General features: G+C 44.9%; 1 protein-coding gene across 3 annotated transcripts in view; it reads left to right on the top strand.

The window, feature by feature from the left end:
- Nucleotides 1–23637, top strand: part of LOC135377155 (uncharacterized) — a 31912-nt gene extending 8275 nt beyond the window's left edge. Inside the window, exons 3-11 of one of the 3 annotated variants that reach the window (XM_064609451.1) lie at nucleotides 1357–1490; nucleotides 6337–6481; nucleotides 6895–7025; nucleotides 13546–13702; nucleotides 15742–15875; nucleotides 18370–18529; nucleotides 21196–21320; nucleotides 22256–22397; nucleotides 23344–23637. In XM_064609451.1, the coding sequence (XP_064465521.1) occupies nucleotides 1357–1490; nucleotides 6337–6481; nucleotides 6895–7025; nucleotides 13546–13702; nucleotides 15742–15875; nucleotides 18370–18529; nucleotides 21196–21320; nucleotides 22256–22397; nucleotides 23344–23590 (1375 nt within the window). In that variant the 3' untranslated portion in view covers nucleotides 23591–23637. Of the gene's footprint in view, nucleotides 1–1356; nucleotides 1491–6336; nucleotides 6482–6894; nucleotides 7026–13545; nucleotides 13703–15741; nucleotides 15876–18369; nucleotides 18530–21195; nucleotides 21321–22255; nucleotides 22471–23343 lie in introns of all 3 variants that reach the window. The other 2 variants (XM_064609452.1, XM_064609453.1) reach the window with 2 other exon arrangements.
- Nucleotides 23638–24245: the final 608 nt, after the last annotated feature.

Raw genomic sequence — 24245 nt, 5'->3', positions numbered from 1 at the left:
ACCATGCGATATCTACTGGATGTCTCAGAACGACATTCGCGTTTCGGTATTACCCAGTAAACAACAGATGTCCTAGGTACATATGCAGGATATCGCGTTTTGAATATTTGACTGGAGGAAGCAGCCTGGAGATCCCTGGGATGTCCATCTAAGAACCTGTACACAACATTTTGGGCACTGGTTGAACGTCACAAGGACGTCGCCAGGACTTTGCAGGGAGATATACGGATAAATATGAGGTTTATGACATCTTGTTCCGACTGCCACATTTTTGTTGTGCTGAAAGCAAGCAAAAACTTCTGCAAACGCTAACTGGATATGGAGGAACAACTAAAATCGTTATATATTTTTATCGTTCACGTGCTGCAAGCCGTGAAAGTATTTACCTATGCGTAACGCTCGTCAAGCAACAGTGGAATTCGATCACTTACAGCTCCACTAAGCAGCTAATCACATTATAAACGATAGCTTGAATTAAAAACACAGTATTTGGCAGGAAGGAATGTGATTCACGTTATTGGTTATACCTTGACTCTGCAGATACGTGAGCTACTTGCAAAAACAGCCCCTTTCACCGTAACAAACGTTTTACGCCCAATACACTTAGAATGAACGTGCCCCAACAACTTGTACTTCAGCATATGCTTCGGCCTCCGGTCATTTCGCCAAGAGAGGACACTGCGAATGATCTGGTCTCCCTTGAAATCCGCGCTCGCTGTGGAGGGGACAGAAAGGGAGCCTGCTGTTTTTTTTTTTTTTGCATTTTTTGGGGGTGGGAGCATTTTTAACAATAACACCTTAAATAATAACCTTCGGCTATGATACTATAATATACTTACTGGTCAAACGACAAACAGTATCAGAACTACTGAATTACAGGGTTTTTATACTGGCACCGTACAATATCCACCTGTCCATGAAAGGTATTGTCTGGATATTCCTAGGATCAGAAAACAGGGGTAAAGTCCAGCTCCCATGGATATCCAGTGGATGTAAGTTGGACCCTCACGAAAATCCACTGGATATCCAAATATCCATGTTGCGACGTCTTATGCACGTCTGTGTGCAGTCTGTGGTTTGCTGGGTCTTGTCCATTTAACAGTGTTAAAATACTGATGTTAAATCAGGTCGGCATAATGTATTTGGTTGGTATATCTTCATTACCTTTCATTGTACCGATGTGCAGTGTGACTAAGTACTGGGGTTTTACATATGTTTGCATTTAGGTGCATTGGTGAAACACGTTGCAGTTGTGTTGTATGCGTACTGTGTATTTCTTACCCGCAAGATTTATGGCTCCGCGGCACTACAACCGTCAGCAAATAACTGAATTCGTTTTTATACTATCTTTTCCAGCATGTTGGAGTACGGCAAGGACTGCGTTCCCTTACGACTCAGAGAAAAACAATGCGATCAACAGATCTTCACACATTTTAAGGAAATAAGGAGCAAGCAAATAGTGGCGGAATGTGCATCATTGAACTTCAACTGTGAGTACATCGGTAGCCAGATTGCTGGGCGCATAATGTGACCTTCATATACCGCCTTCATGATGTCGGCGATGAAGATATCCAAATTTTAGAATCAGTGTCACTTAACACCAGCACTCTACTTCATGAGAAAAAAGAAAAGAAATATATTCAACTGAATTTTGAACAAGGGACCTTAGGATCTGCGATTGGATAGAGAAAAAATCGATAAGCCTTAAAGGAGGTACGAATTCCTATCTGCAGCTATTTAGTTACGGGTGTACTAAGTGTAATAGTGTTCTTCTACACATCGTAATTCTATATACAAGTTCTTGTTCAATACTTCTCCTTCATAACGGGTGCAGCGTTAATACAAAAACGTTATTTTTTCTGACAGAGGCGACTAGACGTACCGCCATCACGATACCTCTATCCCTTGCTACGTATTTGAAGAATTGTAGCACCCAATCAGACGCAAACGCGGAGGTACACACAACGTCGTCTGCTCTAGTCTGTCGGAGAGCAGTGTAGAAGCAGCAAGAAAGAGTGACAAACTTACGCGGGTTGGTAATATGGCCTAAAATGCTGGACAGGAAACCTGGGACCGTGCAATATACTTCTGCACGTCATTCGTTTGACGCGCCTTGTTTTCTATGATGTGGTGCAATTCACTTTCTTTCTGCCTCTGACGGCGACGTGGACAGCACGCAGCGTAGGCATTTCGTCCTCAAAGCACGCGGGCACCTTTCTTTCTTTTTTGTGATAAACCCTAAAATACGAAGATAAGAAGTGTTCGCGTTGAAAAACCTTGGTGGACAGAACGATCTTGGAACCGGGCCGAGGTAACCGCGATCGCATTGGTTGTATACAGACCTATAGGAATTATCTATACAAAACGTGTCACAGCCATCATGCCAGCGGGTCAGCTTCGTAGAGTTCATAGCTCCTGTAATGAATAGTAAAAAAAAATTACACAGTTTGACGGTTCCTTGCTCTTCGTTAGTCGCTGCGGTGTAGCGTACCATCCCATAGAACGGCGTAAGTCTTTGTTCCCATCGAGGTAGCCACGACAAACGTAAATACTGAAACGTGGGTATTGTGCCAGTGGTACCTGTGCGCCTTCGTCGGTACTATGGCTTTCTAGTTTCCAGAAAAGTCAAAAGAAGACACAGGTTGCTGGGTTTCACTGCACCTTTATTAGTAGCATAACTTCCCCCTGAAGCTTTCTGCCATAGTCGAGAATGTCATACTCATCCAATCTAATTCCTAAGAGACGTAGACGAGGCCGCTTAACGGCGCCACGAGCTTCACTGCCTCACCAGACTACCATCTGGCAACCTGGATCTCTTCGTCGTTTAGTAATCCTAGAGTTTCCGTTCTAAGGCGCTCGGTACCGGGACAGTTGCACAATCCAGTAAGACACGCATCTAGTCTTCCATCACAGACACACATGCTTTACGATGCCGTGCTCTGACCGCTCGCCTTCGCTTTTGTTTGTTGCAATGGCTGTCGTCAACTCGAAACTTTCACAATACGAACACGTACGCTCTTCTATGAACAATCTGATCCTCTCCTATTTGCTGTAGCTGAGGCTCTTATCCGGACATTTGTCATTGTATTTTGCGAACGCTTCGAGGATCGAGCCTGTCATGTACCTGTTCGCCTTTGAGACTTTTACAGCGCCAACTGTTGATAGCAGGCACACCAGAGATCTCTCGATCGTCCGCGGAATGCGAGCATCACGTGACCCCTTCGCGGTTAATCCAAGTATTCGAAATGGGTCGTATGACGGAAATTCGCACTGACCTTGTCAGCGCCAGCGCAACTGACATCAACAAGCGACACAGCCAGCCGCAGTGTCCCCTGTAAACCATACACGTCCACCATAGAGGAGGTGTCCACCTGATATCCCAAATTGGATGTTAGGATATCCCATGGATCATTGCAGAGAGCCCGTAGACGTCGCATGTACGTCCTGGCGACTATGGCTTGTCCCACTTTTTCCACATTCCACGGAGGTCAACTTCGTGATATTTGGATATTCACAGGATGTTCTCAAATCTGCACATATTGTTATAAATGTGTTCTTTCAGAAATGTGCTATATGCTATGCAGCGGGGTGCCACACATTCTCATAAGATATGCAACAATGTTTTATTTCAAGGCTACATTATGGCTAGGTTTTTGGCACCATAAGCGTATTGTAGTGTGGTAAATGGCAGCCCAGAGGCCCTAATCCGAGACGAATGCAGACCGCGTGTTAATAAATGCGCTTTCGCCTTTCACCATATAAGACGCAGGCTCCCTTTTTGGGCCCTCCACCGCGTACGCGCTTTGCCCTCACAGGCAGTTACACGGAGATGCCGGAGAAGTTGAACGGGATCGCTTGCGTACGTGCTCAGGGCCCTGTATTTTCTCATTAGTATTGATACTGTTTAATGAGCTGCCTTGTAAGTGGACAGACTCCTAGTGGCGTTTTTTATGCCATTTTGGTTCAGCTTCTGCCACTGCATCTTTCTTTCTCACCTGGTCCTCTTTGTTTCTACCTGATTTGATTTGGATTTTTGTGGCGCATTAGCTACTTTGTTTCTACCTTGTATTTCTGTTAGAGACATTGCGCGTAAAGCTTTAAAAGCAAAAAAAAAAAAAACAGGTCTCAGAACCATGAACTTAGAAAGGCAGTGGCATACCTTTCGAAAATAACAACATACACTGTATATTGCTTGTCTCGCGAACTTCCACCAATTCTAGGGTACCGTTTGCCTGTGAGCCAAAGTAAAAGGTGAGCTGTTTAATTTTAATGCGATTGCGTATACCAGTATGGAATCGCATTAAAATTAAACAGCCCGGATGGCCGCCATTCCCGTGCTCCGTTTATTATGAAGGCAGATTCATTTGTGTAACAAACACAGACACACACAGAAAACTGATCCTGGAATGGTCCACAAAGACAAAAGCCGAACACAATTTCCAACAAGAAGCGAATTAGCACACGAACTAGTTTTCGTCGTTCACACTTCTCCCCCAAGGGTAACGGCTATACGCGGAGGATCTGGCAGAGAATGACTCTTTAGCGGTTTTGCTTAGCACAGACTATGTGGCTCGCTTGTAGTGGAGATGAGAGCAGGCAACACAATTTTTTGAATCTACGACGTGGTTGTGGGCATGCACCCTGACCATTTAACTGCCGCCCACTTTTAGCAAGAGAAGGCGGAGGAAGTAAGCAATGCTTACTTGCGAAGCTATGACATAGCGCGCGACCCGCCCCTATTCACCCAATATCACCCCCGCATATCTTGGCACCAAAAAGTTTGCTCACGTGTGTACCTCCACCTGGACGCGGAAAGGAGAGCACTGCATTCCCTCAACGATGGCCTGCAACGCATTCTAACGCGTGGCGCTAAGCGCTTCACGACAACCGTCACCGGGTGACAGGAAATTCAGTGTTGACACTAAACGCGCGGGCGGAACCGAGACCTTCGGCTTTCAAGTTATAAAATCATATGCTGTTCTTAACGGCTCTCCTACACAGCCGACAGATACAGCACAGATGCCCATCCTACAGTTGGTGATGCAACGTTCATACATGATCGGCCCACACAGACTTGCACGATGGCCACAGCGCCTGGTCTTGATAACCTTTCGCTCCTTCCCTTCCCGGAAGGGGAGTACTGTAGGAACACAGCAGTCTTAAGCAAGGGGTTACGCCACCTTATTTTGTTTTCACGACTTAGACAAGATATAAGTCAAGGCTGGCTACAAACAAGGACGACACAAGCACCTAGGCCTACAGCCACTAGAATCAACCAGGTCAAGCAACTCAGGAAAACGAAACCATGACGCCAGTACATTTTCCCGTCGGTCGATTTCTTATCTTGTTCTTTTTCTTTATCTTCAGCGACGAACACAGCAATCCCTGCCCGTATCTCTGCCCCCGTCTTTCCCTTTCTCCTTCTCCCTCCAGGAGCGCTCAAGCTATATGCGAGTGCTGACGTTTCGGCAAGCGGTGTAAGAAACAGTGGGATATTCGCGTTCATAAAAAAACTCGCGGCTTCATCTATTCATAGCATCTTGTGTCTGCTCTATTTATCCCGTCCTCCACAATCTGTTAGAACCGAACAGGCTATCAAACAGGACGTCCGCCTGGCAGCAAAAAACGTACCTGGTTAGTCCCCATAAAAATTTTGTAAAAATGATAAAAAAAAAAGCCCTGTATGATGCGTCCTCATCCATAGAAATCGAGATGCAGTGAACTTCCTAGTTTTATGGAGTATTATTGAATTACCACTGGTAACTCTACACTATTAGAATGAACTACACTACCCCCAGGCAGCACATAAGTCGAACCCATATTGGCTCTGCAATCTACAGGAAAACGTAAAAAAAAGTGACATCAATATTACTACCGTTACCCGGGCTCATCCTTGACGTTATCACAGATGGCGCAATATGGAAAATAGGGGTTTGCCGATATAGACAGTCAATATTGGTTCAATAGGGAGCCTGGTTGCACTTTTCATGCCCACCTGGGACCAGTATTGGCCAACCTGGCAGCCCACATTGATCCCTTATTCGGCCAATGTTGGTGTGTTGCCTGGGACAGCATCATCCCGGATGACAACGTTCTTAATCGTGCTATGTTGAAAACTGGAGGCGGACCCTATTCTGAGCTTATAGTACGCATCAATGGGATCAAAATACGCTCCCCCTCTTGTTTACAATCAGGGGCAACAAGGCCGTCGTTCGCGATGATGGTTAGCTAGGAGCGTGCTATGTGGTGAAGCTCATATTTAAGAAGTGCATGCAGAATCCAAATAGCGTGTGATTTGCATTACGTGTGTCCGCATATCATATCATTCGTTTGCAGGCCCTTTTGCAGCAACGTGTGACTCCACAACAATATCCGAGGCCAACATTGACTGCTACAAAAGATTTGAAAAGGAACACGGCGGCATTCCCCGAAAACCAAATGATCCAATTGAGCCAACTGGGAATATAAGATTACTCTGTTGGTGAGTGGTTTTTCGCGTGCACGAAGTGGTTGCACGGCGGTGTCATCAGAAAAAAAGCACCTCTTCACACACCCACACCCCAATCCACATCTGTAGAAACGGCCTTAGTAATGGAAATCTGATATTTCTACGACCTTGCGTCACAAGTACTGAACTGCGTAACTGAATAAGAGGCAACGCTAGTGCAGCGTCAGAATAAATGAATGAATGCCGTGCTAATGTTGCGTCACAATAAGGGAAACGTCGCGCTAATGCAAATGTAGCACCCCAAGACGGGAACCATATCCTGTTTCGTGCTTCATCTGTCCAGAGTTCATCAATTTAAGTACACCCGACTGAATGCCATGTCAGGCTGCAATTTCCATCAGATGCTCCCTGTCATTTAACAAGTTTTTCTATGCCATCTTTTCCAGTATGTTAAAATACAACAAGTATTGCGTTCCGAAACTCCTAGAAGACAAAGGATGCCACCCCGCTGCTGCTCTACAATCTGCGACGGAGATAGAGACAAGATTGGAAAGTTGTCCAACACCCAACCCGATATGTGAGTATAACAGCGGAAAGAGTTCTGACCGCATAATGCATCCCAATGGCGTCCTCTGACCGCAAAACGTTACCATTTTACCGCCCTCGCTGACTCAAGTGGTAGCGTGGTCCGTAGTTACCTCATACCAAGGTTTCGGCTACAAATCCGACACAGAACGCCGGCAGCAATTTCGTGACAGTTTACAAGTTGTTCCGAGAGGCTGCATTAAGCGAAGCACGTTAAAGACACTGCGTCGTGCGCTCATATCTTAAAGCGCGACGAACGCACGTTACAGAACCCTCAGGTGGGCAAACTTATTCCGCACACCGACCACTGAGGCGTTCGCTCATGATCATAGTAGACTCGTGACGCAAAGACACTTGGACCAAAACCACGCAATTCTCCAATGTTTCGTGTCTGATATATATTTTATGTTTCGGCATATTTCACATTGATCGTTCACATTGATCGTTATACAGGTTGTTCAAAATTGAGCTTTCACTAGCACTTTATAAATAGGCGAACAATAGAAAACTGGTGCTATCTTTTCTGTTCCTTGAGTAAGAAACAGGTGCTACATAATTAGCACCACCTGTTTCTTACAAAAGTAGCGTAAAGTTATCATCCGGTTTCCTGTCATCGCTGTGAACACTCTGTATAAAAGATTTTGCCATATATCGGCTATTTTTGGTCGTGTCTCATGTCATATTTCGGCACCACTTGAACCATTTTTAACATTTATCGATCCCAGTATCTTCGCCTCCGCTCGCGTAATTTCGAAACGGAGGTCATGGTGGTAAAACTTGCGGTCGAATTACATAAGCGGTGCTTCTGGCCTATTTCGAGGTACGCAATCAGTGAATTGGCAAAGCACCGCTAGCACCCAGCACAACTTCTGAAAGCGGAACGTGCGACAAAGACTCGGTGACTTGAAGAGCTGCTTTAGAAAAAAATAAAGGAAATCAAATTATTGAGGTATGTGGGCACCGCCCTCTGGAGGGCAACGATATCGCTTTGTAAACATTCTTGTAATGTGCACTTTGCATGAACTCCCGGGCCTCAATTTTCATTTTCAACATGTACTCACTACGGATTAAATTCGAAAAAATGTACCGTCAGAGCAGCCAAGTAGGCCCGTGACACGAAATATTTGAAACCTGCGATAGGGATCTACTGGACCCCTATACAGGGTGTTCAAAATTAAGCTTTCACGAGCGCTGCGCAAACACAGCGATGACGGGAAACTGGATGATAACTTTACGCTACTTGTGTAAGAAACAGGTGCTGCTGATTATGTAGCACCTGTTTCTTACTCAAGGAACAGAGAAAATAGCACCAGTTTTCCTTTGTTCGCCTATTTATAAAGTGCTAGTGAAAGCTTAATTTTGAACACCCTGTATATACTTTGTAGCCTCTTGCACCACATTGCTTTTGTTATATAAACGTGAAATCTGATAAAGTTCCTTCTCCGGTATTCAGTCCTGGTGGCGCACATTCAGCGTAACGAGAGTGAAAGCTGGGGTCCGATCTTCAACTTGTCGTTCTCTCATAACGCGCGTTATATGCATCACTTCTGCCCCTGACTTGACACCAGCTCTTGCGCGAGGCTCGTGAACGAGTCGTTCAGGCTAACGAAACGAGCTTTATGCATGGTTTTCTGTGATCACAATCTGTACTCCTCGGGAAACTCATGTGTTGAGACGACATCGCCCTGAGCAGGCTGCCGACAAGGCCGCATTTTCTCCGACCGATAGGATTGTTCTATTTGTTTCGATAGCTCGCATTCCCGTATACTCATATGTGCCCATTCCATTCCAATGCCCGTTCTCATGCTCGCTCATACCGCTGTATACCGCTGTATAGCTCGCTAGTCGTGTAAAAATAATGAACAAGAACGTATATCAGTGAAAGTACAAACGTCGACCAATAAGCAAAACTTTTAAATCATATTCATGCCCTGGCGATTGTGTCGGGTGAGAATGGCCTTAAGTATGACACGAGAAGTAGTGTTTGCTCAGTTGTAGGGCATATGGGAGTCCGAGGCCAGAAAGGGAAGATGTAGTGGCATCAGTAGTATTAGACGGAGGAGTAGGCTGCCCTTTCTCCTCAGCATTAACACTTATTTGATTACTTCTACGTACGTTTCTGTTTCAAGCATCGAAGTACAACACGCAGCCGTTACTCTCAGGCTTCACAAACTGCGCACTTAAAATAAATTTGCAGTATGGTAAAACGTTTTTGTAGTCAGCTTGAACAATATTGCAGGCGAATGTTAACAATTCAAGATAACCTACCTCAAGAAATGTGGCGAGTGCTTCGCTCTTCACATTCAAAACAACATCGACACTATGCAGCAACATACTCTAAGAAGAAAGAATTCAAAAACTACTATAGGAATCTAATAATATAGGCATCGCCTTAGATGTTCATTAGAACGCCCGTAGCTACCAAGACGGTGCGAATTACTGTCATAAGACCTCACAAACATTGTGAACAGCGCTTTTTGGCGGGCGAAACTACTAAAATCTGCCTCGTCCAGTTGAAAGGCGTCCTGAAGCCATCGAGTCCATTCCCGATCGAAAAATCCATCAGGGCCAGTCCTAACGGAACCATTAGACCAATAGGCCAGAAACAGAAATCTAAAGAAAGAAAAGCGCTCTCCAGAACTGAAGGCGCAAAAGCTTACTTAGGGTGGCAGTGTCCACCTCCGTCGATGCATGGGCATCAAAGTGGAAGTGAATGCAGGTAGCACAAACACTATACATTGTATTCCGTGATTTGGAGAATGCGAGTGTTGTTTGCTGTCGCGATTAAAAATAAGATGTGAGATGTCTAAATTTACTTTATTTTCTCACACAAGCAACATTGAAGTGAGGAATGGCTTGGGGTATTAACTCAAGACTAACACAACATATGTGTTTCTTACTGCTTTGGTTGAGACATCCTGTAGGTCCATCGAAAATTGAACTTCCGCAGTGCAATCCCGGGTTCTTTTCTCTATCGCAACACTCCATGCCATTAGAGAATTCCGTCAGGACTAGCAAAAATTTTGAAACTGCCGACACGCGATATCGGGCAGATATACAGAAAGGGGCGTCCACCTGTGAAGCTCCCAGTCGTTTATGGATGCCTAGGTACTGGCGCATAGCACTTCACGCAATGCTGAATCGTCTTTACACGCTAGGGCGTTCACACCTTGAGCCTCTGGGCGCTGATCAGTTTTAGGGAAGTTTTATGGGTTTGACGTATCGTCCCGAACCATATTTAAGTGAATCCTGAAGCAATATTACAATATTTCGAGTGCAGCGAATCAGATGGCATAAAACATTAGTAGCTTGACTGTCAGTGGTCTATCGGCCTGTCAGGATAATGGGAGCTGCCATATTGAATACTGTAAGAAAGTCGGCTACAGCGATGCTCATTTCTTACGACAGCTAGAACTTTCGATACAGGGGAACTTTTCAGCCTTATTTGTTGCAGTTATGTCCTTTACAGGGTTTTGCATGGAGTGTTTTAGCGATTATGCCCACGCACGACACAATATTGGGCCCCCATGTTGGCTAGTCATTGGCAATGCAGGTACAATATGGGACCAGTTTCACCAGGATTTTCCTCATACTGCCTTAGCCCTGTCAATATGGGCCGATTTTGCAAAGTTTTGGGCCAATATAGGGAAAATCCTGACAATATGGACCCCGTATTGCCCATTGACTGAAAATGCAGAAAATGGTACGTACCTGTGTTGTCCCAAACGCCCAAGCAGCACGGCAAGATTGGACGTTGAAGCACGTGAAATGCCCAATTCAGTACGTCCTTACATCCAACAACTTCCCGCAGAGCATACACATCTTTCGAGAGAGTCCATATATGTGGCAATGCCACTGTAAGATGCACTGAAACTCAACAACTAAACTTTCCACTTGCTGCAAACAGCCACCATTTTTCTTCGTGATACCAATGCCAATCCGTCGAACCGACTGACAGCGTGGGCGTTTGAGCGAAATCACGCGTCCTACAACTAATGCGCATGCGCAACACAGACTCGGTTCCGACGTTTGATTCGGGCTAAAATGTCGCTGTCGCTCTAATGTTAACGGAATTGCGGCAGGTAAGTAGAAAACACAATGTTTGATAGGAAGGGATGTCTCTTCAATAACGCTAGGTGCTTTCAAGTTACTGCAGGCAGTGTGAGTCTCTGATGTGTATGTCTGTCACCATCACGAAAGTGTTCCGCTCCTTTGTACTCTAGGAGGGAGTTAGAAATTTTTGGTCCATACACTGTTGGGATTCCAAAGGAGACTGCTGAGGGATGTTTGGCAATGGCAGTTCCGTGGGACTGCCTGGGTCCTTCAGCAAGTTGGGCATAGCACCTGTTCTTCGTTTTTATGGCGATGCAGTGTTGTTTTTGTAATGCTATACAACGTGGATCAATAAGATCCGAAGAAATGAAAAAAAAAAACATAAACAAGAGAGAAGTAATAGCAGTGGTGGGCATTGTACCGGAGAATGTTTTCTTATTACACGGGCTCCCCTTTGACATTATTGGAAATATTGGGGCAAAATGGGCTTGCCAATATAGGGAGACCATATTGGTCCAACATCAAGCCTGGTTGCACTCCCATACTGGACATGTATTGGTAATCCTGGTTTTCCATACGGGTCCAATAATGGACTGAAGAGGGAACCTAGTGCAGGGATCACAGGAAGTGTTCTCTGAATAATGTAAAAAATAAAGAAAATAAACCCTGGCCTAGGCATAACTAGAGAGACGACCACGTGACTCAAAGTTGCACATACAATTAAACATGACTGGCAAGAAAAATTGGACTAAGGTAGTGCTGCAAGATGAGTCAGAAATTAGGAACTGAATATAGATTTTTTTGTTTCGTGTATTTTCTTTAAAAACACTCATAGGCACATTCTGACATGTACTGAGCTTGTGATCTAGAAATCAGAACGGACGTAATAGGTTCTAAAATAAACACAGAATAAGAAATTTAAAAACACAAAGCGTGGGGCAAGATAAGACACGCCGTTGTAATGAACTATACAAATTAGATCTAATTCAAGCATAGTCAAGCAAAATTATAGTCAGTATGCAAAAGAGGAATGTCTGAGTAACCAGCATAAGGCCACCTAACAGTAAATTAAAATTGCGTTACGTCTAAATTACGTTGAGTTGTCATGTCTTACCCCGTGGACACCACCGGATGCTTTAATATTTCAGTTAAACACCGGATGACCGAGAGTACCCATATTTTGCATATATATAGTTGAATGAATAAAGTAATAGGATTTGGACTTACATTGACAGAATAAACTTGCGATACGCTGATGCGCAGACGACAAGCAAAGGGACTACAGAAAATCGCACCTTTTTTCTCGGTCTTTACATTCCAGGCAAAAGTAAACGATTTTGTTTTCTCTTCAACGCAAATACCAATCCAGACAATTCTCGCGTGCGATAAAGCGGACATGCAGAGCCACCTATGAGGAAAGTTTGAAGCGCATGTGGCAACGCGTCTCTGAGAGAGGCGGCGTCGTGCAAAAAATGTTGCACATTGCCCGGTGTATTATCTTGCCTCACATTACCCTAACTGGGAAGAAAAACACCGGCCAACCTGAGACGAAGGCAACCAGGTCAAGCGAAAGTAATGCAGTTAGATCTCAAAAGGTATCTTAGGCTGGGAGAATAGGGGCACCGAAACGAGAGTGTTGTTTCCCCATTGCGATCATTGATTTCTGTTATGATTGCATCAGTCACACAAGGCAAGGAGGAAATACTAATTCTTGACGTGCCCGTGAGCCATCCGTGATGAGTGGGACATGCGTTGTAAAGAATATAAGAACCAGCTGCGCATCCCACTCCAGATCGCTCGTCCTAGAGATGTCCAATGCGTTTTGTGTGCGCTATGGGGTTGACTTGGACGCAATGTGCACGTAGCGTTTTCATGCGGGAAGAAAAGTTCTCACGAGTTTCGCCCTTTGGACCTTTGAGCAGAGAGATGTAATTTTTCAGGTATTCTAAGCGTGTCATTCGTGTGTAGCACTCGCTTCTTGTCTATGCTGTTTGTATTGTCTTCGGTTTTAGCACTTTTAGTTTGCGATGTACCAGCAAGAGACGATATATATACTCCTCGCCTACCAATATACTTGACGTCTGACGTACCAAGACTGAGAAGGAATGTGCATGTGCTTGAGAGAACAGGGACCAGAAAGGGACTATATGGGCGGGGAGGTACTGGACGAGCGACCCCACGCAGTGTTATTTTCAGACACGAAATATCCTCGCGTTGGCCCCTGATTCACGGAAGTTTCTTTTTGACCAGCTCCCACCTGACGCAGAGTACTTCGTTCTATACACTACTAAGTAAATTTTGTAGAATCCTCAAAGAAATTTAGATACCGAAGCAGTTGGAAGACTAAGAGGGCCACTGGTATTTGGGGCAGAGAACAGTCCAGGAAGAACAGTCTCTTCTTAAATTCCTGACGAATGTTTGTTGGGGCACTCTGCTTATACCATGTACTTCGTTTTCAGGCGTCCCTCCACCACAGTGCAAGCGAAGCTTACCCGACGCCAAATTAATTTGCGAGTACAGATATAAAAATGAACATGGAACCACAGCTCCAAAGCGTCGTGCAGACCTGCAACCGAGAGATCAGGGCCGCAACAAGGTGTACAAAAAACGTTGCTGGTAAGCTCTTTCCCGTTCAAGTTGCGCAGCCGCATTATGACATTGAATATGTGGATGAAAGCTGCTCTCATCCCGTTCCACTCACTGCTAGAGTAAGTCTTCCTAGAGTACTTCCTGTGCGTTGCGCTATAGCTGATGTTTGAATGGACGAGTAACAAAGAAGCACGAGCGACAATGAGGGGGCTTGTCTGTGACTGAGTTTCCGGCCTCAGCGTTTCCGGAGGCACTGTAACAAGACGTACGACACCGGAGAAACGGAGAACACATAAACACGCAGCAATAAAAGTTTTCTCAAACAGAGCGAAGCCCTCCTCAGCAGACGGCAGAGCTGAAATAGTTAGGTCTGTGGCACACGCTGAGATTACTTTTGTGCTTCATCAGCGGTTTGAGCGGATCACGAGGAGATCAGGCTTTAATATAGCAATTGCAATGTGCTCCTTCAAGTTACTGTCAATGTTCGAGTCATTGTTAATTAGTCCCCTAATTTGGGAAAAAATACGGTTTCCTAGTAGCACCCCTGCCGAGTAATCCAATGAAAAAACTAAATGATTCCTAAGCTAGCTTCCCCTGTTAAGAAAATGCATTGGAGCTAAAAAGAAACACCCTGTATATTCATAAACTTCAAAAGCGGGGGAATAATCGAGGAATTTCTGCGCGTTTACCACGTATGGTTGTTTCAATAGTCTTCTTGAAGGTTGTTCGACAAGCGCCCTTTGTTTGCACAAAATACGGGTTTCTCAGAAAAGGGATTTACGGTTGCTTCAGTCACAGAGATGCAGAAGGTGTGGGTTCGAGTCCTACAGCTGGCTAAGCTTTTCAGTGACTTTCATCCTTCACGTTTCATGCCGGACAAGCTCGCTGAGAACATGGCTTCTTTCAGTGTTAAGCTGGTGTTTACGGAGATGGTCATTCGGACACCGTCCCTTCTAGCCTAAATAACACAAACCACGCACAAACGGGATACCATAATCAACGAAAATGGTTACATAAGACAAGCGGTTTGCGCTAATTTACAGTAGAGACATGTAAAACTGAAGAAAACAGTTTGCTCAACTTTAAAACACTCGAGAACACAATCTTGAAGTCCAAATATAGAATGACTGAAAATTCAATCTACCGGCAAGGAAGTAAAGAAAGTTCCTCAGGAAGAGTTCAGAGACTGTTTTTCTGGGAATCGTACATTGGCATGATATTCAAAGGGTTATGGTTGACGTGTTAAAGGTTCATCCGGATTGAGGGCACGGGGGAAGAAAATGTCCATTCAGTCTTTTACGAGCGAGGTCAATGGGCCAGCGTGGGGCGAGGGGGGATTACCTCCACTGTGATGTCCACATACTTAGATCGTAAGATCCTCGCTAGAGCCTACTGAAACAAAAACTCATACACTGGTTTGACAGACTACATGACATGACAGACTACAACCAACGTAATTAATACAACACGTGGATATTCATGCGTTATAGACAGATATTCATGAACATCTCTTTTGTGCAAACACAGGGCCGCTCGAGAGTGACCCCTCAAAAGAAAAAAGAAAAACACGTGACAACTCCGTAAGCAGTCCCCCTCTTATTCGTGTTCCCCCGCTTCGGAGGTTTTTCAATGTGTACGAGTTCGTCGTCAATTTACCTTTTTGCTGTGTAAGAGAGAACTTTTCTGTGTGTCTATGTCTACTCCATATCTCAGAGAGTCCTGTCGCTGTCGTGCACCAGATAGTCACCGCCCTGCTACTTCTTTCAGGCACAATAATTTATGAGAAAGCCACTCTTATGTGGTACTAACGTAATATCGCTAACCGGAAATCCCATGAGTAGGGGGTGGAAACCTGGCGCCACACACACTGACATTACCGTGAATTATCAGGTTTTACGTTTAACGTAGTCAATGCGGAGAGAGACGATTTTTTTCACCTCTTCCGCGCAGCGCGCCTTCTTGCTTATTCTAAGAGGCCCAATCAATGGCCATGTGACAATTTCTTAGCCCTCAGTACGTTACGAATATCTGCAATTTACCACGTCTTTGCATGTAACTCTTTCCAGTCTAATGCAATACAACAAGGATTGTGTTCCGAAAATACTCCAAGAAGAGTTCGTATGTAGTGATCCAGATTTTCTTGAGATGTTCTTCGAGCAAATACGAACTGAGTGTGGAACATCCAAGTTGGACTGTACAGGTGGGTGTTATTGAAAGTGACGTTCTGCATAGAGATGCGAAGCCCCGGGAAAAACGGAAATTTTGAGGAATAAACCGTTTTTTTTATTTTCCTAGTCTCCGGAAAAATAGCCCAGAATTTCCCGGCGACAAAATTGAAAAACGTGAATGTTCGTCCCTCTGATGGGTTCCTAGCCGCCAACAATGCCTTAGGCACCTCTAATCCGCCAACAACCACCAACTTAGTGCTCCGTCTGGCCGCTTCGAGCGATCGCCATCGCGATCGCATAATGTCGGAATTCTAGTCGGAGTCGACACGATGTTCTAATTACCTATCGCTGTCCCATGGGATGATCTGCTCAGCATTTATGCCTAGAGGATGAGCAGTAGCTCATTGTATGCTGTGCTTTGGACGGCAATGCTTCGACTCAGCAGTAACCGCGTTTGTTTCCATATTCTCAAATTTTTCTGAAAAAAAAAACAGAAAAATGCTTTCTTTTTTCCTTGAGCGCTTCAAAATGTCCGAAAATTTTGCATCTCTTGTTCTGCAGCAAGCAGTCAGGAGTCAGCGAAAATTTCACAGAAAATTTTCTGTGCGTAATATCAAAAAAGTGCGAGACTGAACACAACTAGAGGGACTCAAACCAGCAGAAGTTTAATTTTCACGAGACAACTCACGTGCCTATCAGGGTGACTGGTAAGAAAAAGAGGAGGAAAAGGAATTAAAATGACCAACCTAAGACAGGAAGGAACCAGGACAAGCGAATGTAGGACAGTTAGGTCACAGAAGGCATCTTAGGCTGCTGGACCAGGCACACCCAGGCGAGACTTCTCTCTGCACACTTTTGCCCCATTCCGACCAGTGATTGCTCATGACGAAGTCGGCCGCTGGAGGCAAAGAAATATTAATTCTCGAGTTGTCTAGGCGACATCCGTTCTTGCTGGGGCACGTAATATAAAATTATAAACGTAGACAGTATTAAAAAAAGACCTGGTACCCGTTGCACGCCGGATCTCTTGCTCTATAGACATCCCATGCGTTTCGGGCAGTCGCAAACGCCACGGTCATGACCATGACGTCGTCAAGGGCCCACGACTGTGCGGCGTTTTGGTGCGGGAAGAAAAGGCCCACGCGCTTCGGCCTTTGGAGTTTGGAGCAGAGGGATGTACAGGGTGTTACCCTATAAAAGTCTACCCGCGCCGGCACTCCATGCTTTGCAAATACACAATGCAGACGCAACATTGTACGGCCTGCATGTAAAGCTCTTAGGGACAATGAACCATGCTAAATTTCCACGTGATTGAGCCCCGCTATGAGAAGTTATTACGCGAAACGTGTGATTCCCGTAGTCAAAACAACCAAGATGACGGTTTGTCATAGGGCAGTTAAGATGCTGCTCCCCAGACGGCGACGAGTCGCTTTGGCAGAGGCGTGTCCTCCGTACTGCAAGCCAAGCAAACTTTACCGCGGAATCCATTACAAATATTTGATCTGGAAGGATTAACTAACAGGTAGAAAATTACGCTATGTTCGCGGCACGTTAGTTTTTAAAACTTTCTGTAAATCTGTATTGTTGGCGAGGGCAGCTTTTACGTTATTTCGCTGTCTTTCAGTAAGCAGACAACTGTTTTGGTTGTCGTCTGCTAATTACGCCGGCCATTTGTTCAAGGCAAAGTTGAAGGCAAAAAGGTTAACTTGCACATAATGCTTTCCAAACACGGAAGCGAAATCGAAACACGCAGGTTATGGGGAACCGCAGTTCCAAATGGGTCGCTGCGTGATGTTGTGCGACTCGTCGCCGTCTGGGGAGCAGCGTTAGCAACATCCGAAGTGCTCTTCACAACACCGCCATCTTGGTTGTTTTGACTACGGGAATCGCACATTTCGCGTAATAACTTCTCATAGCGGGGCTCAATCGCGAGGAAATTTAGCATGGTTGATTGTCCCTAAGAGCTTTACATGCAGGCAGTACAATGTTGAGTCTGCATTGTGTATTTGCCAAGCGTCAAGTGCCGGCGCGGGTAGACTTTTATAGGGTAACACCCTGTAGTTTCCGAGGTCTTGTTAGCGTGTCGCTCCCGTGTAAAAAAAAAAGTTGTTAGGTTCGCTAGCTGTCTCTGCTGCTTGTATTGTTGTCCTCGGTGTTAGCACTTTTACATGGCGATGCCCCACTGGCATAAGATACACGCTCTTCGCCAATTCCAATCGACGCCTGACGTTCCAAGATTGAGAACGAATGCCAATATACTTGAGAGAACAGGGAAGTGAACGGGGGGACGATGTCTCCTCCTATTGGTCCCAGATCTACGGAAGCTTCCCTTTCACCAGCCCCCAGTTGACGTAAGGTTGACTAAAACGTTTTTGAGGGATCCACAAAGAATTTTAGAAAATCCTGCGAGGAAGAGGGCCACTGATGTTTGGGACAGAGAACGGTCTAGGAAGAACAGACTGTTTTTTACATTCCTGACGCGTGTTTGTTGGGACACTCTGCTTATACCACATATTTCGTTTTCAGGCGTCCCTGCACCACAGTGCGATGACGAACAACTATCCAACGCGAGGAAAATTTGCGATTACAAATATGCGGATGAGCACGGAACCATAGCTCCAAAACGTCGTGCAGCCCTAAAACCTAGGGATCTGAGCCCTGCTGAGGTGCACAGACTACAATGCTGGTAAGCGCTGTTCCACGTGCAAGCGGACGTTAAGGTTGCGCAGCCGCGTTGTGATAATGAATATGGGGATCAAAGCTGTTCTCACCCCGTTCCACTCACTGCGAGAGCGCGTTGCACTACACCTCGTATTTGAATGAACGACTGGTAACCGAGAAACTTGAGAAGACCATGGGAGGCATGAATTGGACTGAGCTTTTCCCAATTGTGCATGAGAGACGCAGGCGACACACAAACACGCAGGCACTTTTCTCAAACATGTCAAGGTTTAATACGTGACAAACAAGTAGAAGGACTGCTTACGCAATTACTACGTATGGTTATTGCCATAGTATCCCTGAGGATTGTCCGCCAAGAGGCCCTCTCTTTGTAGAAAATACGGGTTTCACAGAAAAGAGGTTTAGAATTGTTGCATTCACTGAGATGCAGGACAAGTTCACTAGGCTTCTGTCGGTGTTAAGCTGCTGATTACGAATACGGTCATTAAGATACCGTCCCTTCTAGCCCATATAACACAAGCCACGCTCAAACGGATTACAATAGACAACGCCTTGGTTACAGGAGACAAGCGTGTCGCGCTGATTTGCAGTTTGAAAAAGTGAAGAAAACCTATGGAGTTTGCTCATTGGAGAACACATTGGAGATTGGAGAACACAATATTCATGTCCAAATGTAGAAGGATAGAAACTGAAGCGAACCGGAATGGAAGCATGAAGGATGATGCCTCACATAGTCATGTGCTGATATGTCGAAGAGGGACTGTCCTACTTGTCAGCGTCCTCATAATTGACACGATATTTAAGGGACTACGGACGACGCGAAAGGTTCATGCGTGTTGTAGGTCCATAGCCATGGGGGAATAAAAACGACCATTCAATCATTTCCCCACAAACGCACAGGGTCAATCGATCCCTCACAGTATCATCGTGTTCTTGTCCTTCGATATGCATCCCAGAACATCCTGAGGATGACACTCGCGGATTGTTCGTGAAGAGTCATCAGGTACGTCCTGCGGCTGTTCCCCGGGGAGCTAGCAGGATGAGAAATATTGTTTCTTCAGTTTACCTGCTAAAAAACCCGAAACATTGAGTAACACATTTATTTCGTTTTCTACGGCAATCCTAGGGGCGAGTGCCCTGGGTAGAATTTATCTGCCTAAAAACGTTCTATGATACATTGAGAATTTATCACGGAAAAAGTTAGAAACGTGAGAGAAACGATCCTGTCACACTGCTGACTGTTCTGCTGACTTTCAAATGTCTTACCCGACTGTATCGAGCCAGTGTCACTAAGAAACAGACTTTGCATCGAAGGGTAGTTAATGCTTCAAGCAATTCCTCGCTTGTGTATTGTTCGATCGTTTGCGTAATTGAAATAAACTTCGACAGCGCACACTTCGCTTTGTGTCGGAGGCGAGCAGGACTCTCGAATTTACGAAAGGCTGCGTAACAAGCAAAAAAAATTTAGTAACAGTACCTGTAGTATATATGTGTTTTATCTTCAGAACGGAATTCTAATATACCTTTGGAAGTGGGGTTCTCGAACTTAGTGCTCCTCATAACATTTTTCTCCGTATTTGACAATTTATATTTCTCTATGCTTTCTTTCGAAACCGCCGGGCTCGTTGCCCGTCATAGGATGTACAGGAAATGGACAGGTAAATTGCGCCTGTTTACCAAAATGAGTGGAATCAGTAAAACAGAACACATCGGGACAGCTCGTGTAGTTTCGTATCAGTTACCATTTTTCGTAAAGGAAAGGAAGAAGCAAATAACGTGCAATTAAACGAAACTAGATTACGTCTCTAATGCATCATCACACTGTCCTAAAGTTGTCCTTAATCGAGTTCTGAGGACATCCTGAGTGCACCATATAGTGCCCCACAGTGACGATGAGGACGCATGAATTGAGGATCAGATTTGACTTTCTTGCGTGTGCCACACCTGTTCATACATGGTTCTCTTAGAACATCATTGGGATGACAGTGTGTTCTTGGGTTTAGACCGAGATTAACGGGCAGCTTTGCTACGGTGTTTACGACATCGCATCCATTATTATATGCAAATGTTTTGACCACAGAGTGCTTGCTATAACCTCCTGAAAGCTTTCTCATACGCCGGTTTGACTGACGTGAACCAAAGTAATGAACACAGCTGTAAGATAGTGAGGCATTATACACACATATTCGTGAACTCTTATTTCGTGCAAAGAAAGGGCCACTTGCGGGGACCCCTCAAGTAAACTGTTCACGCGGTAATGCAATCCTTCTCTTATTCATCTTCAGCCGCTTCGGAGGTATTTGAATAGATATGAGTTGGCCGTCTATTCAACTTTGCTGCGTTTCAGAAAAGACTATGTCCACTACCTGTCTGCGGTATTGCCCTCTCGCAATCATGCAGCAGCTAGACACCGCCCTTCGACTCCTTTCTGGCACGATAATCTTTGAGAGATGCCTACTCCAGTGTCATACACACAGAACATTGTTCCACTGAAATCACACGAGTCGAATACTGCCACGGTACGCGCACTCTCCCTGAATTGCCACGGGCTCTATTCTAAGAACGACCACGTGACAATTTATTAAACCTCAGTATGTCAAGCGTTTCTAATTTACCTCCTATTTGCCAGTCTATTTACGTTGTCTACCTCATTTTCAACCTTTTTTTCAGTCAAATGGAATACAACAAGGTTTGTGTTCCACGAATTCTCAAACTTGACGGATGCAGCGATCCAGATTTTATTGAGATCTTCCTCGAGCAAGTACGCGATGAATGTGGAACTTCCAAGTGGAACTGTAAGTACAACAGTGAGAAGAATATCGTGGCATAATGCGCACTTCATTGCTTCATTGGCCACAGCCCGGTTGGTAACACCAGTGTTAAAGGAGCATGGAAAAGAAATTTCACTATATGAAAAAGTTGGTTTTAATTTGTCAAGCACATATGTAAAAATCATTCTCGAAAAATATTCTTGCCGAACAATATATTGTTACAGCACAATTCAATTGATAGAATCGCTCCCGTGGCGGAGGCTTAGCGCGCTCGTCTCACGAGGCACACCTCATTGACTGTGACGTCGAACGTTAAAAGTGCTCTCATTCGTTACGAAAAATTCGAGGGATGCTCCTCTTTGACAGCTATTCATTGTGTTCTGTTGGCTTGAGGCATGAAACAAAGGTGCAAACAAAGGATATAAAGCAAGACGCTCATAATCATCATAACGAGAATGCGATCGTGTCTCATAGCCCTTGCTTATCTTATCGTATGTACGTATCGGTGTCACAAAGAGTGCCGCTGGCTCACGTGAGGCGATAAACAGGTTTCGCGCTGCTCACAATGTAGTGCAACATGACGCGGCTCTTCTCGTATTCGTCGCTGGAAAACAAGACAAACAAAGTGCGCCCTTTGTGTCTGCAAGTTTTTTAAGATCGTTCAACGATCGCAGCTTTGACTGGTACTGTAGCTGGACACACTTCCTTCCCCACATTCCCACCATATATTCACAAAAACGCGATTTAAGGAATGGGCGCCGCGATTAGTGCTGCCGCCCCGATCAGAATTTAAAACGAAAAGCACAACATCGTATGAGACACTTAGCAGACATGTCGTTAATGCCCCACAGCATATTGTCATGCTAAATTCTCCTCTAAACTATATACATACATACATACATACTATACATACATACATACTATACATACTATACATATATTCGTATGTTCTGTTTCAGGTGGGACTGCACCGAAGTGCAACGAGAAAACAGTGACCGACGCCGACACTGAGTGCGGCACAAAATACACGCAGGAGCACGACGCTAGTACTCTAAAACCCAATGAAGACAAGAGCAACGAGATGCGCAAGCAACAGTGCTGGTATGTGGTTTTCTACTTGTGCAGTCCGGCAGTCATGATAAAGGAAGTGGACCAATTACTCTCAGAGTTCCAGGTAACGAGTTACAAGTAACTCCTTTGATTTGAGGAATGGAATGCATCTAATGGCATCTTGGCATACATTTACTGTAACTAAGTTCCTTTTTTTTTGGTAACTTGTAATTGAACTCGGTACTTTTGCGCAGTGGTAACTTTCAGAGGAACTCGTTGCTTTTTCAGGTAACCTTGCCACAGTAGGCTAAGTTAAGTTCCAAGTTACTTTTAACTCGCTTTTCACTCACGTCCAGATACTTTTTTTGCTTCCTCTCCGGTTCCTTCATGGCATTGTTTGCCATGAAACGTGACATTCAATCAATGATAGTATTCTGTTCAGGAAGTAATAACGGCTGCCATTGAAATGAAGCTGGACCATTCTGCGGTTACAGGGAGTAAGATGCAAAATGTCCAGAGAAACGTCATCATGATATTGGTGGACAAACTAGAACCGAAACAAATCGGAAGGAGAGGGTTGGGTTCCACGGGTTGCACTCCTCCGCAAGCAACTCGCGGTTTAACTCAGCTGCTCATGCGCGCTGCACGTGCGTAATGCGAAGTAACTCGTTATTTTTTTTACGTAGCTCAGTAGCTTACGGTTACGCTAGTTACGCTTCCGGCTGAAGAACTTCGTTATTGACTTAACTTGGAACGAGCCTTCTTTTTTTTTTTGACGGGTAACTTCTCAATCTATGCTCTCAAACATCACACCAGTAGTGGAAACCAATCTTGCAAATATTGGGCCAATGATGTAACTGCAAACTGGTCCCACATTTTTCTACACACCTTAATCCGGCCTCATTTCGCCACACGCACAACTGACGCTGATTTTCCCGTTACATCGGATCAAAGGCTATGTCAGAGTCTGCATGCATTTGAATGTCATCTTTTCCAGTTCCATGGAATACAGCAAGCACTGTGTTCCCGAAGTGCTAAAAAGGAAAGGATGCAGTGATGAGATTGCTGCGTCTTTCATTGCACAGAGGAAGAAGCTGATGGCGGTAATGTGTGGAACGTCGATGGGGCACTGTGATTTCTACAAGAGCAAGAGCACTGGCCATATAATACATCCCATATGGACTTCGTCAACATTCATCTTTGTGATGTCGGTGGGAACAAGCGGCTTTTACGGCCGGTTATGATATCTGCAGGGTTAACTTACCATTATAAATGATCATTATCAGTTTTATTTTCTTGATATTTTCAATAGTTAAGCATCGAGGCACAACGACAGGCAATAAATAGGTGCTATGCGGCAATGCCTTCCTTCTCACTCATGGGGTGTTGGGAACTTCTTCCCATTATTTATCTTCTTTTTTTTTTTTAGGGGAGGGGGATGTGCAATGTCTAACGATCATTGTTATCGAAAATATACATGACTGACGTTCGGGAAACGCACGTGGTCTAACGACGTGGCTCCAAGATCTGGGAAACACATCGCTGCGGCAAAGGCAGGGCGGGAAAGGTAATAGATTAAAGGATTCTTTGCATACAGTGATATACTCATGACTATACACCCTGTGAGCACCCTGTAAGTGTGAACAATGAACAACCCTGCGAACAACGAGATACAAGCATCGCGGCTTATCTCTTTGTAGACAAGCCGCGATGCTTGTAGGAGACTATGGGACACCACTGAGCAGCGCTCGTGTGACCCGTTCGACCTTCAGAGGCCTGTTGGAGCGTCTACGCGTTAGCATCGAGAGCGTCAGAGGGATACATTCTGAATTCCTCTCAAGGACGACGAACTGGAGGGGGCATATGCAATGATGCTGAGCAAGATCCTTCCTGATCGAC

This window comes from Ornithodoros turicata, chromosome 1, assembly GCF_037126465.1.
Source record: "Ornithodoros turicata isolate Travis chromosome 1, ASM3712646v1, whole genome shotgun sequence".
Classification (NCBI taxonomy): Eukaryota; Metazoa; Arthropoda; class Arachnida; order Ixodida; family Argasidae; genus Ornithodoros; species Ornithodoros turicata.
The sequence above is the reverse complement of the archived record's forward strand: the minus strand, read 5'-3'. Positions and strand labels throughout refer to the sequence as shown.